Source organism: Emydura macquarii, unplaced genomic scaffold, assembly GCF_026122565.2.
Source record: "Emydura macquarii macquarii isolate MOO-44397 ecotype Brisbane River unplaced genomic scaffold, CSIRO-AGI_Emac_v2 contig_2422, whole genome shotgun sequence".
Classification (NCBI taxonomy): Eukaryota; Metazoa; Chordata; order Testudines; family Chelidae; genus Emydura; species Emydura macquarii.
In genome coordinates, this window is record NW_027132559.1 from 15,868,542 (window position 1) to 15,884,025 (window position 15,484).

The 15,484-nt window shown below is 41.3% G+C and overlaps 2 protein-coding genes across 10 annotated transcripts in view; one reads left to right on the plus strand and one right to left on the minus strand.

The window, feature by feature from the left end:
• Positions 1 to 15,484, plus strand: part of TRIL (TLR4 interactor with leucine rich repeats) — a 102,783-nt gene that overhangs the window by 63,839 nt on the left and 23,460 nt on the right. The window lies entirely within an intron of this gene.
• CREB5 (cAMP responsive element binding protein 5) overlaps positions 9,409 to 15,484 on the minus strand; it is a 305,374-nt gene continuing 299,298 nt past the window's right edge. For all 6 annotated transcript variants that reach the window (XM_067562002.1, XM_067562001.1, XM_067562003.1 and 3 more), the window contains one exon: positions 9,409 to 14,025. In XM_067562002.1, the coding sequence (XP_067418103.1) occupies positions 13,862 to 14,025 (164 nt within the window). In that variant the 3' untranslated portion in view covers positions 9,409 to 13,861. The remainder of the gene's footprint in view (positions 14,026 to 15,484) is intronic.

Below are 15,484 nucleotides of genomic sequence, written 5' to 3' on the forward strand. Positions count from 1 at the left end.
AGGCCCCACTTATCCCGTTCCAAAACTGATGGACAGCTGATCCAAACAGAATCATCCCTAAACATTTCCAAACCCCACAAGCTGCTTATTCTCTATAAATTCCTTAATGAAACAGAAACACTTTCTGAGAGTCTCTGAAATGTCACATGAGGGGAGTGGGTTACACTGATACTAATGCTAGCCTGTTGTAGAAAAGAGCAGTATACCGTTTTCCTCGCGTGACGTTAGACATGACAGACGGCTGAGGAAACCACTCATGTGAAGAGGTGACTGAAAGTCTCCTTGAGAGCCCTTAGAGGTGCCGTGCTGCCACAAAAGGTGACGACTGTGTAAAAATTGCAGCTTCTTGTTTAATGGCTGTGCTCTGTGTGTCTTCAGCATCATATCTACTGACTTTTTTCATGAAAAAAGGAACTTTTAAAACTAATTTGACTATTGTCAGTCTTGCAGAGTCAACACAGCTCTGAAAAAGCGAGCTGACTTCTAGTCCTAGTTGTGCATCGGCAACAGAATCTCTTACTGACTAGAAGAGAGACAAGGTGGGTGTGGTAATATCTATTATTGAACCAACTTCTGTTAGTGAAAGAGACAAGCTTTCGAGCTTACACAGGTACTCAGAGTGACTAGCTGTCCGGTACAGGTGTGCAATCCCGCTGAAGGGTAGCAAGCTGTACCTGAGGGCAAGGTCTGTCTATTGTAGGGTTTTCTATATTGCCCATCCCTATTGTATAGAAGTTGGCTTGCAGAATCTTGCTTACTGAAGATGTTTGAGAAGATAAGAACCTCTCTTAAATCTCAGAGCTTGGGTTGAATTTGAAGGGCTGGCAGTTTAAATAAATAAAAATTCCCCACTCTCTTTGCTTGTAAAGTGAGCACCTTTGATAGAGAATCACTGAGAGAATAAACTGCATCCGCCCTATGCCGTGTTTTGTAGTCACTTCTTACACTTGAACCACTCTTCAATTTATTTCCCCCAAGGCCAATATGAGGCATCCCCTTGCCAGATGCACAACAGTAATTCCAGTAGGCCTGTCAATTGGAGTTATCATAAGGTGCAGCGATGGAGGTGGACAAAGGGCACTGGAGGCTTATACAGTAGTACACCCTAGCTGTAACACCCTTCATGCTGATGAATCTTCAGCTTCAATGAACCCAGCCCCTGGATCCCACCTGCAGCCCCATGGCTGCGGCAGGGGCTGAGAGCTCCTCCAGCTCTGCAGCTGAGGCAGGGCCGCAGGAACAGTCATCCGCAACCCTTTCACCCCTGAGCAGTGGGGCTCTTTCAGTATAATGAACCCCTGGCTATGATGAACAAATGACTTGGATCCCGACAGGATCGTTACAGCGAGGATGAACTGTATTGTGAAGCTATATTTATTTTATTGTCTCGTGGAAGTCATGGGGCTGCTAGAGCCTGAGCAGGTCATCAGCCAGAGAGATTATTTTTAGCAGCCACAACTCTGTGTTTGTGTGGAAGTAATATTTTAAAGGATTAATTGGGATGGATATTTCAAAAACTGTGTGTTTAATGGTAGGGCTGTGTGAAATACTTGCCAAGAAAATGTGAAGAGTTGTGTTCTTCCTACTGCATTTCAATGTGAGATAGAGATATCATTCAAAAGTAGGACTCTGCTTACGTACATTTTGGCTCATCTTCTACAGCTCTTTGGGAGGGGGATTGTTTTAGTTCTGTATTTGTACAGCTCCAAGCACAATGGGGCCCTGGTCTATGACTGAGGCTTGTAGCCGCTTCTGCAGTATAAATTATTTAACAGAATAATTTTCCCTCAAAACACAACCCATTTTTAAAATAAAAATCCCTTAGCATTTTCAAATTTTCCAATCTTGACATTTCATTCCAAAGATCAATTTTTTCAGATCAAAGCATGTGGGATGCCAAAAATGTATACGTGTTGATGATAACTTTGCATGCAAAGTGAACTTTTGGGGATGTTATATTATGAATCTGTTTTGCAAAATTTCTTTCAAAACCGCACATGCATGCACACACAGAGTTTGCCTTTGTGGCTCTTGTCTTATTCAATAACGACCTTTTGCTAGACTGAAATTAGCTCTGATGATATACAATGAAGAATCAGCAATTGATCTATAGACATAAAAAAGGGACTGAATGAAGTGTACCATGAAAAAAGGTTATTACTGCAGCTAATTGTAAAAATCAGTATAATCCAACATGCTTTAACATTGTTTCTTCCTTTATTTTAATTTTTTTTCCTCATCTCAACTTCCTTAATGAACTCAGAAGTTCTGGCCAAGTATTTTTGTTTCATTAAACTCTTCTTGCTATCAGATGAATACAATACCCTGTAAAAACACCTGCTGATTTTCCCAGAGGTGCATAATTTTTCAGTAGGGCGTCAGCACGCTCAAATCCCTGGATGCCCTGCAGATTACACCTCTGCTGCTTTCTGCGTGAGTGGCCACTTTGCTTGTATCTAAGGCTTGTCTTGATTGTTCTCAAAGCAGGTCCTTGGAGATTGGGCTGATCAGGTTCACTAATGGTCAGACTTCTCTTGGTGTTTGCTTACATAACACAATCAGAACACACGTCTTAAATATTTTATCAGCTTTAAAGGGTCATTTTCATAATATGGCATTATGTTGCATTGGAGAATACGAAGCAGGCTGGAGAAAAAGGTACTTCACAGTGAACTGAAGTAAAAGTGCTTCAAGCACATGGGCCTATGCAAACTGTGCATCTTATGTTAAGATAAATGTCCCCGCTGCATACAGTCAGTGTGTAAAGAATCTCTAATATGTAATTTGTAGTAACAATGGAGAGCTGGATTCAGCATGTGACCCGTATAACTGCAACTTTTCCCCTTTAATTATGTATCTGACTCTTTTCTGAAATTATTCTCAGTGCAGTTCCTTTTGCTTTCCTTTACAGAGTCAGCTCTGCACATTCATTACTGCACATGGGCCAGATTCTCAGAATGGGGCACTGCAGAGAAGGAAGGTGCAGTTTCCTGATTCTGGATTGTTTTACACTGACCCTGGCCACAGCATAGATTGAACAGTCTAGAGGCTGCTGTAAACTACCTAGCTGGCTGGCTGGCTAGCTAAGGGCTGTCTGCCAGTCAGGGATAGCTGGAGCACAGCATGGGCTCTGGTCACATCCAGATGTTTGCACTGGGGGATAGCAGACCTTCCCAGACCTATTCCAGTTCTGTTTGGGGGGGGGGAAGTTCCCCTATGCTGCAGGAATCTCCAGACAGAGAAGCAGCCTGCTTTCTGGTCCCTTTGTGCCTACTGAGCAGCAACATGGGACTGGAGAGTTGCAGACAATCAGGCTTTGGGCACTTAAACTCACCCTGTGTTGCCTCCTTGCCGAGGCCATGTCTACACGCACACAAATTGAATAGATTAAACTAATTGGCTTAGAAATGTAAGCCAAATCACTATAAAGCACCTTTAACCGGATTTCAGGAGTGTCCACGCAAAAGGGTTTGCACCAATTTTAACTAAATCAGTTTCTAATCCCATTTAGCTAAATGGATACAACCTGTGTGTGTAGACAAGGCCTTAGATTTAGCTCGTGCCCTCTCATTCTCCTATGCTATCGTTGCAGCATATGCCTTCTGACCACACCTCAGGATTATGTTGTTCATATCATCGCATGCAATGTAATACCTAATTTTTCTAAACTCTTGTTGCTATAAACCCAGAGCTTTGTTGTTGAGTTGGGTTTTTTTTTCCCCTGTATCTTTTCCTATTCTACATGTACTATGACATTCAAAATCAAGCACAATACTCCAGGATTAGGCTCCCAGTTTTTTTTGTACACTGCCATGGTGATTCCTCCTGCTTTATACTTTATTCCTCTATGTTTGCAACTAAATATTGTTTACTTGCCTAATGGTACTAGACAATGAATTGGTATTTAGGTTTCTTTCACTAGCTTACAGTCACCTTGTCCTTCACTCCATGCCATGCACATCTCTTGACTTCAGACATTTCCTGTGTCTGACAGGAAGGCAGCGTATAGCCCACGTTGTTGTTGTTGTTCTCTTTTATGTTTTTTTCACCCTATCATCATTACTTCTGAATTTTCTATGGAAGATGCACTTGCAGCTTATCAGTTCTTGATTCTGTTTACTTCTGGATCCAGGGTTTCTCCTCTTTAGGAATGTCTACCTGTCCTAAAATGATTCTGTCACCCTCAAATTTACGCTGATGTATTTGTGTTCATTCATGGGGTACAGTGTGTGTGATGGGAGCCAACTTATCACCACCTCCTAACCTGGTTTGTAATCATTCATCACCGGTCTTGGTTCTCTTGGAGTTAGATTTTTATCCAGTGGAATGTTTCTCCATTAATACTACACTTATTGACTGCATACAATATATTTAGTCCTTTTCTGTAGTACTGTACTGAATACTTCTTGTAACACTTGAATGAACAGTGGAACTTAAAAGGTGTCTTAATCAGACAGCTGAGGGTAAGGAGATATACAGGTCCAGGCGCAAGGGGATGAAGCAAAGTGCAGTGGGATTTATGGATCTTTGGTTGACGGAACAATCTCTGGGGTCCTATTCAAGCTGCTGTAAATTAGAGCAGCCCTGTGGCTAATCCAGTTTGCACTTAGAGTTGGTTTGGGCCTCAGCTGCCCCCAGGATGAAGGAAGGAGTGAGCAATGTTGCTAATTAAAAAAAAAAACAAAAAACTTTTTTTATGCTATGTATGTTGTACAGAGCAACATTGAGGGATGAAGTGTAAGAGTGGAGAAGGGAACAACTACAGTACAATCTGGTTGGGGTGCTTTGAAGGAAACCAACGATGCGGCTGTCGAGGACTGGGATACCTTGGAATAAATACACGTCTCCTAGCTCGTTGTCAGGAGTAAATATAACTGCAGTGACAGGAATAGTCTTGTGATGTGTCAGCAGAGGCAGCTATTTTTAAAGGTAGGACGCTCCTTTTTAGTAACTTGGACACTAAGCAGTGGAGTCTTGCGGGACAGGCACAGGCTAAACCAGTGGTCCTCAAACCTTTTACTCTGCACTCCTGTCAGGTGGGGCTGGGAGTGGGGTTACAGTCTGGGGTGGGGGAGGCTTCCAAGCTGGGAGCCCCTGGGCAGTGGGGCTTCTCTGCTCAGTCCCCCCCCCCCCTCTCCCCCGGCAGGGGTTCCTGTGAGGACCCTCCCGCGGCTTCCTTGCTGTGAGGACTGGGGCAGCAGGGGCTTCCGCGCCCCTCCCCCCCCCCACACCATTCCTCCACCCCAGCCCACTTTGAAGACCCCTGAGCTAAACTGTGGGCTAGAGCCCTGCTTTAGGAGCAATGCAGAACTGTCCTGCCTTGCTAGGCGCTTCAGCTGCCAGTGTGCCTCTGAGTGTCAGGGGAGCACAGGCACTGTTTCACCGTTAAGGAGGGAGCAGTGTGTGTCCTCCTGCATAAACGCTGCAAGCCATTGCAAATGGGGATGGGGTGCACAGTCCTAACTTCTCCCTGTCCCTTTTGGGTTGGCTGGCGCGGCTGGTCAGAATCAATCTGTGGTGAGAGAGAGAGAGAGACTGCAATTTGACTGACCCTGCACAGGGTGCAAGGAGAGGAGGCCTAGTGTACGGGTATTGGGATTGGCTCCAAGAGTTAGAACAACATGCGGGCATAGTGACACAGCAACAGGAGACTTGCCAACATACCCAATTTTCTCAGCCTTTCAGCTCTCGAAAGAGTGTTTTCCTGCTCTTTTCTTATCCTGAATGATTTCCAGGCAAGCACAGGAATTCCCTGGAAGTTGGGTTTGCTGCTGGAGAGGAAGGCTCACGCCAGCTTGAAATTAGTTAGATATAAACGTTGAGCGTCAAGGAGGAGTAGAGGCATCTGATACAATTCTGCTGGGATGTAGAAGATACATATCATGTTGCCACCTGTCTAGATTTTACCTGGACAGTCCAGTTTTTAACTTCTGTGTCCGGGTGCCATTTACAGTTGCCAGGGACCTGGAAACCCTAACAGGCACCCGAATGAAAAGTCACTGTGGGGCCGGGGGAGGTGCCAAGTTATTAACCTGCACCAGCCCCTGTTCAGCCTGGCCTGCCTCCTACCTGCAGTCAGGCTCCTTGATATGATCCAGGGAGTGGAGAGGGAGGAAGAACAGTGAGCAACAGGGGTGGGGCCTTGGGAGGAAGTGGAGCATGGGTGGGGTCTTGGGGGAAGTAGTGGGGCAGCAGTGGAGTCTTGGAAGAGGCAGGGCAGTATCCAGTTTTCACTAATTAGAAAGGTGGGGGCCAGTCTCTCTACATAGTAGACTACCCCCGTGCAGAGGGCTCATGCAAGGCCTACTAACACTCTTTGGGTATGTCCACACAGCAACCCAACACCTGTGGCTGGCCAGTGCTAGCTGACTTGGGCTTAGGCTGCGGGGCTGTTTCACTGCAGTGTAGACTTCTGGGCTGGGGCCAGAGCCAGGGCTCTAGGCCTCTACATGAGGGGAAGTTCCCAGAGTCTACACAGCAGCAAGACAGCTATGGCAGACCAGCTATGGGTTTGAATGTGCTGTATAGACATAATTTTTGAGGCCTACGGTAGGCCCTCTGCAGAGGAGAGGAGTTCAATGCGAAGGCTCAATCGTGCAAGGTGCTGCATGCCCTCGTTGTCACTGGGTGAAATTAAGGCCTGTACAGCACTTGAATCCTGCACGGGGCTTAAGTGTCGTGTTGGCCTTATAGTGGTCTCTGCATAGGACTTTCTTCCACTGATGGCAATAAAAAAGGAAGGCTCTCAGCTCCTCATAGGAAGGTCAGCCAGTTGAAGATTTGCATCCTTCACTATCTCCACTGCTGAGAAAGCTAAGAGAGAAACTCTGCTGACCAATTTAGGCTACTCTCAGGCAGGTTATAGTCTATCACCTCCCACCCCCAGGCTGTTTCCATCCCCACCACCACCCACTACCTGCCTGACTCATACAAAGGGACACAGCAAATTAGAGGCATTGTTTGCATTTGAGTGCTTTATTATATTGGAATTGCAGTGATATTATTAACATTTGTACAAATGCACAAAATCTGGTCTCTTGTAGCTAGAAAGAGATGTAAAAATCTGAACTAGGCAAACAGTCTCAATGAACGCACTGTCCATTTGTAACAATAAATGTGTTCATGACGCAACAAAAAGCTTAACATAAAATTAAACATATTTAATGCCGCAGCATGTATTTACACTTATGTACCAAAAAAAAAAAAAAAAAAGAAAAATTTCTCTCCTTCCAGCAAGGAAGGTGGTTGCTTTTACAGAATAAAACAAACAGACAAACAAAAAACCTTTAGTACAATACAAACAACCTCAAGCCCAAAACTTAAAGTGACAGCACCTTTTTTTTTTTAATATACATCTATAGACTTCCATAGTTTAGGCTTACTCCAAGCAGTGCTAAAAGTTTCTTTAAAAATCAGTGTTCCTGTATAGTAACTACATATAAAAGAAGCAACTGATCAGTTTTTAAATTGAGCAATATATGGGGGTGGGGGGAAAGCCCACAAATATGGAATGGGAAACAATTGAGTTTTGCCTGAAGAAGAGCTGCAGATCAAATCCTTGGTGGAGAAAGGGTTTGCCTTTCAGAAGTATCTTTCTGAGCCATGGTAAAAGTTATCCCTGACAGGGATCATTTAACAGGCTTCAGGGAGAGAGGGATGGAAAATCCATTTCCTTTCAAACTTAACCTTATTGACAGTCAAGGGGAAGATTTTGTCATGGTTATTTTTAGTAAAAAAGTCACGGACAGGTCACAGGCAATAAACAAAAATTCATGGAAGCCCTGCCCTCGGTGGCTTACTAAAAATAATGGGGGGGAGGGAGGTGTTGACCAGGGGGCTTGGGGGATGAAAGACTGAGCCCTGCTGCTGGAGGGTGTGTGGAGGTCCAGCACCCATTGCATGGTGGCTGACAGCTGCGAGGCCCCCTCCACAGTACTGGGAGCTGTCGGTTCCCTCACATCAGCTGAGTGTGGTGGGTCCCCCCAATAATCCAAATGGCTGAGCTCCAGGGCCCCCCCACAGGGCTGACAGCTCAAGCTCCCCTCTCTCTTCAAACCCTTCCCCCCCCCCCCCCCCCAGTGGAAAATGTAACAGAGGTCTCTGAAAGTCATGGAATCTGTGACTTCCATGAGCTCTGTGATATAATCTTATCCTTACCTATCAATACTAGTTTTCCCCGTCTCTTGTTGTTTCTCTTGCAATTGCTGTAAAAGCTACAATTTAACGTGTGAAACAGAATCAAAAGATTATCTTTTGTCTAGAGCTGTGACACAAGGCAAACGCTACATTATAAATCAATACAAAGATTCTGAAATGGTTCCACCTCATGCAACTAAACATAAGCAATGTTTAACTTGTACTAAGACAGGGCCTACAGATCCTGCATACCAGATATTACACATTGGTCTAAATTTAACTGAACATAATTATCGATTCCTGGCAAAGGAAAACCTTAGAAAGGGATCAGACTTCCAACACAGAGAATTAATCTTTTAGTCCACACTGACATTTTGGCCTTACATTGTCTTTAAAGTTTGCTGAAAGATATGGAAGACTCGCAGAAAGAAAACAAGCCCTGGGATGCAATTTAGCTCCAAGCACAAAACAAGTGATAAAAACCAAATAACCACAAGCAGTCACACGTGAACAGAAACTCTATCATCTTTGGTGACTACGTCAGATGAATGAATTTTTTCACGGGAGATTTTAATTCCTTTTGTTTGTTCTTAGGTTTTAATTTATTTATTTTTTTTTTATTTTTTAAAAGGTGCTGTCCCCTGTTAAGTACAAGGCAACATTATATTTTATGGACTTAAAATTCAAGCACATTGTATGGCCATTGTTATCACTGCCGCTCGATAGCTACCATGGGCTGGACAACAGTCAAAGGGCATGTACAATAGAGCCACTCACTTGCCCTACGGTATGCAGGACACTTTGGTTCTCAGGATGAGATAGACTATAAGTAAAAAGACGTTAGATGGTGCCTCACATACTTTGCATAATAAAACATTTATATGCCATCATGAGGCAGGTGTAAAGTCTAAGTCATGTTGCAGATTGGCTGTACTCAGCTTCTCTTAGCTCGCCTCCTTTTGGGTGAGTGTGACAGACAAGCTGTAGATATGCCACCAGTGAAAGCATATAAATGTATCTGGTGCAAACGTTTAAATGATTCAACAAAGGAGAGCGAGAAAGAGAGAGTGATAGCTAAAGTGCAATTGTAAAATAATATAAATAACTGAAATGTAGAAATAAGATATTAATTGTAACTGGTTTTGTTTCATAGGCACTGTTTTTATTTGAACAAATTTAAGATTTTTTCTCCCCCCTCCAATAATTTTATCTGATATAAAATGGAGCTTCAGTGGTCTAAAGCTAGTCAATACTGCTTAGTAAAGGACAGAAAGAGTAATGATAAGGCAGTATAGTGCAACTCACTATGTAATATTAGAAGAGAAGCAAGAATGGGGTTAGAGCTCCATGGGTGATATATATAATCAGCCTAATAAAGACAGGCTTTCCAGTTTTATGTATTATTTCCCTTTAGCTTACCTGTGCTTTCTAAAATGAGAGAACACATTTTCAGAAAAAAAACAATTGTAGGTTCATAACTTTTGTTGTTACAAAAAGCAGATGCTGCTTTAAAGAAAACAATCAATCCTAGAAATTTCTATACAATAGACCTCAGCAAACCTTTCCATCTTAGATGGACAACTTCTGCTTGAGACCCTAAAAGATTAAGATACACATACACCTAGAGTAGTTTATTGCAAAACTAATATTGTAACTTAAAAAAAACACCCAGATTCTATACAAGAATACTGTTCAAATGGAATGTGTTAAAATAACATTTATTAATAAATACTTTATAAAATTCTATGTGAATACTACATTAATAGATTCCTGTTTAAATTTTGCTTTGGTCCTCATGAATTTTCATAAATTCACTATATACTTTTTTTTTTTTTTTAAATGTGGTGTTAGCTACTAAAAAGCACCCTCTATGCTAACTTAAAGGCTGTTTTAAACACCTAATATTGTTGCTTAAAAAAATATAAATCCCCCAAAAGTCAGGTTTTTAACAACAGTTACAGCTGGTTTTGTTAGTTAACAGGACAAGATCAGTTAACATGCTAAAATCCATATATATTGAGGCAACTAATCACCTGACGTTGAACCATTGACTTTCCACTCTTCAGAACACAGGCTGCATACATTTAGTTATACCGCATGAATTAACTCCAAGCAGCATGAAATGCTCTACATCATCATCATTGTCCTTATAAAACACAACATGATAGCACACAAACTACTGGTCTCCCACAGGCAGTTTTATGAATATGGCTTGCATAAATTGACTCAGGGGGACAAAATGTTTGAATCACAACACAGCACTTTTGGTAAAATATTGCATTCATCCATGGCTGGGATTTCCAACATACTTTCTTTCAGCGTCACACAGTGAGAGATGATGTACACAGAAATGTTTCACATTTGGATGCTTCATTTTGAATGAGAAACGGGGCCAGAATCATCCATCTGTACTGTTAACGCCCATGAAATAAGGCTGGGGAGCCAGCCTAGTAGCTCAATGGCAGTGACTTTGACAGCTGCAATAGGCTGGAGAAAGGCAGGTGTAACACACACCAGCCTTCAGCAGTAGCTCATGGAAAGCCAGAATTTATCCTTGAATGAAACAGCACAGAAAATGCATTTAGAATAATGGAATTTAAAAACACGATGCTTCTGCTAAATAGGAGATGTTCTCTGGAGAACAATATAGGCCCTCTTCCTGCAGCCCACAGATAGATCAGCGTCTCCAGTGAGATGACCTGTAAGGACTACTTGCCTAAATAAAGGCTGCAGGGTCAGTCCTCCAAAAAGCAAACATATTTTAAGCATGATGGAAGTTAATCTGTTGAGCAATGAAAGGTGCATGGTATGGTTGGTCCTTTTACTGATATGCTGCATGTTGTTTTGGCCTGTGAACCTTGCACTTAGTTACAAGAAGCAATAGCAAATAGCTTTCATTCTTTACTTATTTCCACATCACTAATAACAATTATACCAATAGGCCAATAGCATAGAGAGGAGATAGTTCATTATAATTACACATTTAGGCTAAAGTGTGGTTGGTTTGCCTAGTTAGCATTAAAAAAAAAAAAGACACATTGAGCTATATATAATATACATCAGTCAAACGGTCAAGTTGCTGGATTTAACAAAATTCAGGCAAGATTTTATTTATTTATTTTTTTCCAACTGTGGAGGCTTTCAGTTTAACATTTCAGTTGAGACTGAACAAAAATAAAACCAAATCTTAATTCTAGTGCAGTGTCGCTCATTGGTTTTCGAATATTATCGACAGTTGTTTTTTAAATGTTTTTAAGTGCTATCCATGCAAAACAAAAAGTTTTAACTAAATTAACACTATACTGGCATTTTGGGGGGGCACAGAGTTGGATGGTGAGGCATGAAATGTGGACAGATAATACTATTTTTATATTGGCGATTCAACTGGAACTTTATGTTTAAAGCTGTATATTTGAACAAAATTTCCTTAGCTATGAGGAAGCAAAACCATTCAGCTATTACACTTGGACTTTAAAAAATGAATTATAGATTCAATATTTAAAACACTTTAAAAGTATATGTTTGTCTAAAATATAATAGAAAATCCTTTATATTTGTATTTTTTCTTAATTGTTTTGGTTCTTAGACTATATAATCAAGTCAAGATTTATACTGTACACTCCATTCTTTTTCCAAAAATATTTGCATAAATGGAAAGACGGCTGTTGAAGAATACTGATAAAAAGCTAACTGAGTTACTCAGATACAAATGAATTCAGAAATTGTGATTCATGATCCCTGGAAATTGCTTTTTCTTCCAAATGGGCTCTATTCACTTCAGTGCTTCACAGGGGAAAAAGGCTTTCATTTGTTTGTGTAGGTTGGGTTGTTTTTTTTAAATAAAAAACACCCTTTTTAAAAAACTATTATTCCTCTAAAAACAATGAAACCACCTTTGAGGAAAACAACTCAACTTCAGAATGAAGCGTTTTCAGCAGTAGAGTATTTGCCAGGAGTAATATTAATTAGCTTTTGTTTTTTAAAAATGCAGTTCCTAACATTTATCACAATAGAAGAAGAGCCTAGTCCTACTTCCATTGAAGTCAATGGGATTTTTGCCACTGATTTCAACAGGAGCAGAATCAGATCCAAACATGCTGAAAAATAACATAACTGGCTGTTATCTACTGTGCTCTTAACGCTTGATTTTCCATATGTGACTGGTACTAACCCAGGGTGAAATCACTTTTGTGCAAGGGCTAGTACAAGGCCTATGCATTCAAAATAGGGCTTAATTAGGATATAAGACGTGCCTAGGGCTTTTGTTGACCCTCTGCATAGGGTGAATTTCATCCACAGCATATAGCAGAGTTTACATCAGCCTTGTGTAGCATACAGCCACTAAAAAGTGCTTTTAATATCATACTGGGACTGATCCTCAGCTAGTGTAAATTAGCATAGCTCCATTAAAGTGAATGGAGCTATGCTGATCTATGCCTACTAAGGATCTGTCCTACATATGTTTAAAGATCAGCTGTGAAGAACTGATCTTTTCCTGATAGTTAACAACAACATATTCCTCACTGGTCAAGCTGATTTAATGGGCTATAAATCAAATACAAATCTTAGGCTATTAGCAGTTGATGATGGAACAATGTCACTGGTTTAGTGAATAGAACTGTTCTGCATTATTATATACTACATGGCTTTTCTACCTTAACAGTTGGCAGTGTAAAAAAAGAGTTGTAATAAACAGCTGTGATTTGCTATTCTTGTACTCTGCCATGGACATTTACAAAAGAAGCTTACAAGGCCTCCTTCCCCCTAGCAGCAGCACAGCTGGCTTTCAATCGAGCATCACCTGTGGCTAAACTGTTTCACTGTTTATTAAAAACACTAAATCAGGAGAATTAAACTTCTGCATGTTTCTTTTTTAAAAAGCAAAAGATCAGTGCAGCCCAGCTGTGGGTGAAGGGCTATTGAAAGCAGAGACCATGCCAACAAGTGTTTTTTTGGGGGGAAGGGGAATATAGGGTGCATAGGAAGTCTTTTCTTCCTCATTAGTATTCTCAGAAGAAAAAAGGCAGCGAGGAGAAGAGACACTTGGAATGTGAAGGCAGGAGGGAGCTTGAAGGAGAAAGAGCTAAAGAGTTTAGAGAGGAAAGATGCAAGGACAGTTGAAGGACAAAAGAGAGCTTAAGTAGAAGGAGGACAATAGGGAAGTGAAAGAGGAAAGCAAGACACGAGGGCATATTATCTGGGTTTGATTTTGTTCTGATATCCATGTATTATATAACCATTCTTTTCTCTGAAAGAGGCTCTGAATTGGGCTTCTGATGATATGGCAAAGCTAACTCACTTTTTAATGTGCTATCACCAGACTCCCTGAACGTCTATAAGCCTAATTATTCCTAGCTACCTATGTATGACTTTGGCTAACAAGCTGCTCTTTAACAAAACTCCATGATTCTGAGGCCTCAGGCTAGACTGGTAAGAAGGAAACACAAATATGTACAGAAACATTTCAGTTTATAAACAAGTAACTGGTACCAAAAAATTGGAGAAAGCACCAAAGCATTTCCCAAGCTACTAGGATATTAATTGCATAACTCCCATTTTTGTAACTAAGTATAAAAGGCATATTTTAATAACTATAAAAACGAAAGCCAGAGTCTTCCACGAATTGAGGAGTCTTCCAGGGCTGAGTTAGTGTTGAAAATATCCTTAACACAAAAGACGTTTGATATGCTCCCACTCTCCCATAGCAGTTTCTGACCAATCCATTTTAAAGAATTGGGTTCATGTCTGTTCTATGACTGGCAAGCTGACTGAGGGTGGAGCTTCCTACGACATCACTGACGGAAGAGGAAGTTGTAATGGTATTATGCTGGATGACTTGCTGTTGTGAGCAAGCTGGGACGGGGCTTGCAGGAGGACTACTCTCAGGACCTGGGGAAAAAAGAACATACAAACTAAAATGATGTGTACATGTAGAATGCCTGTGCTTTATTACAGTACTGTTAAATAGAAGACGTAGCACCAAGGCTGCCGTGACTGCCAACTCCAGTCGTTCAAAAATCACGAGATTTTAACTATAGTAGATATGGAGTGCTTTTTATTCGCCTGCAAGGGTTTTTTGAGCCTTTCAGGTTCCCATTTCCAAGCTTTTCTCCATGAGAGCTAGAAAACTTGCTTTTTTTAAAATGAGTCATTACGAGAGTTGGTAACACTGGGCCGCTTAAGTGCTTTATTTGCTGAAACAGAGAGGATTGAAATATGCAGCACAGCACAGAAATGTTAATTCAAGCAAGACTTAATAGTAAAGATATTGAAATGCTATTTTCTTGGGAAGTAATATTAAAGGGCCACTTTGATGCAGTGGGGATGGAATCTGGTCCTATTTCCCATATTGATGATTCTCTCCCAATGTAGGGCATAGAGCTGGCATAGTAGGCACCTATGCAGCCCTCCCTGGAGAAACCACTGGTGGGGGAGGGGGTAAAAGAGAGAAAGAGACACAGCTGGAGCACACTGAACTCTGGCTGTTTGTTGCTTTAGGGAAATATTGTCAAATAGTAGAACAGCTCTCAGGCCGCTCTACCCTATTCTGGAGCCTGGCAGAGAATCAGGGAGTTATAACAATCTCCTCCCTCTACCATGCTGAGCAGAAATTTAGCATAGCAGAGAACTTGTTCCTAAATTACTACGCATGCAGTATGTGCACTTGGATTATTTCTCTCGAGGTAGCTACGGTATCTGCATTAGCTTTTTCTTTTTTAATGACAGATGAATATTAAAGAAGAGATTGAAGGAGCTTTGTGGACCTCAGGCATACCAAGTTCAGAGTATGATACCATTTTCATTGGAGGAAAATGTTTGTAAGGTTTTCCTGGTTACTTTTCCTTTCCATGATTAGAATTTCTTGGATTTCACCATTACACCACTTACCAAAGTACAAGTTAAGGATCAGCTCTGAGGTATTTTACTGGACCACTAGCATTGTTGTCTGTCATACATTTGTAGGATTGGAGCATTGAGTTCAATGGGGCTCCTCTGCATGGGAACAAGTGATTATCTGTGTGCCTCTCACGGCAGGGGCAGGGCCTTTCCTGCAAGCAACTTGTGGCAGAGATTAGTTTTATTTTATGCTTAAACCTCACCATGCCATTTTTGGTTGGTCCTTGGTAAAGACATTAATAATTTGTAAAATAAAGCGATCATTAAAACATATGGCCCCAATTCTGCAACTGATTGATGCATATTATAGAAGTCAATGAGTCTCCTAGCAGTAGTTTGCCTTTAAGCAGTCAATTGCATGATTAGGGTCCGTATCACTCTTAAGAGAGTGCTCCTTTAATTTATTTGCTCATCCCCCAGATAGTTCATTTTAAATCTTAATTCTATGATG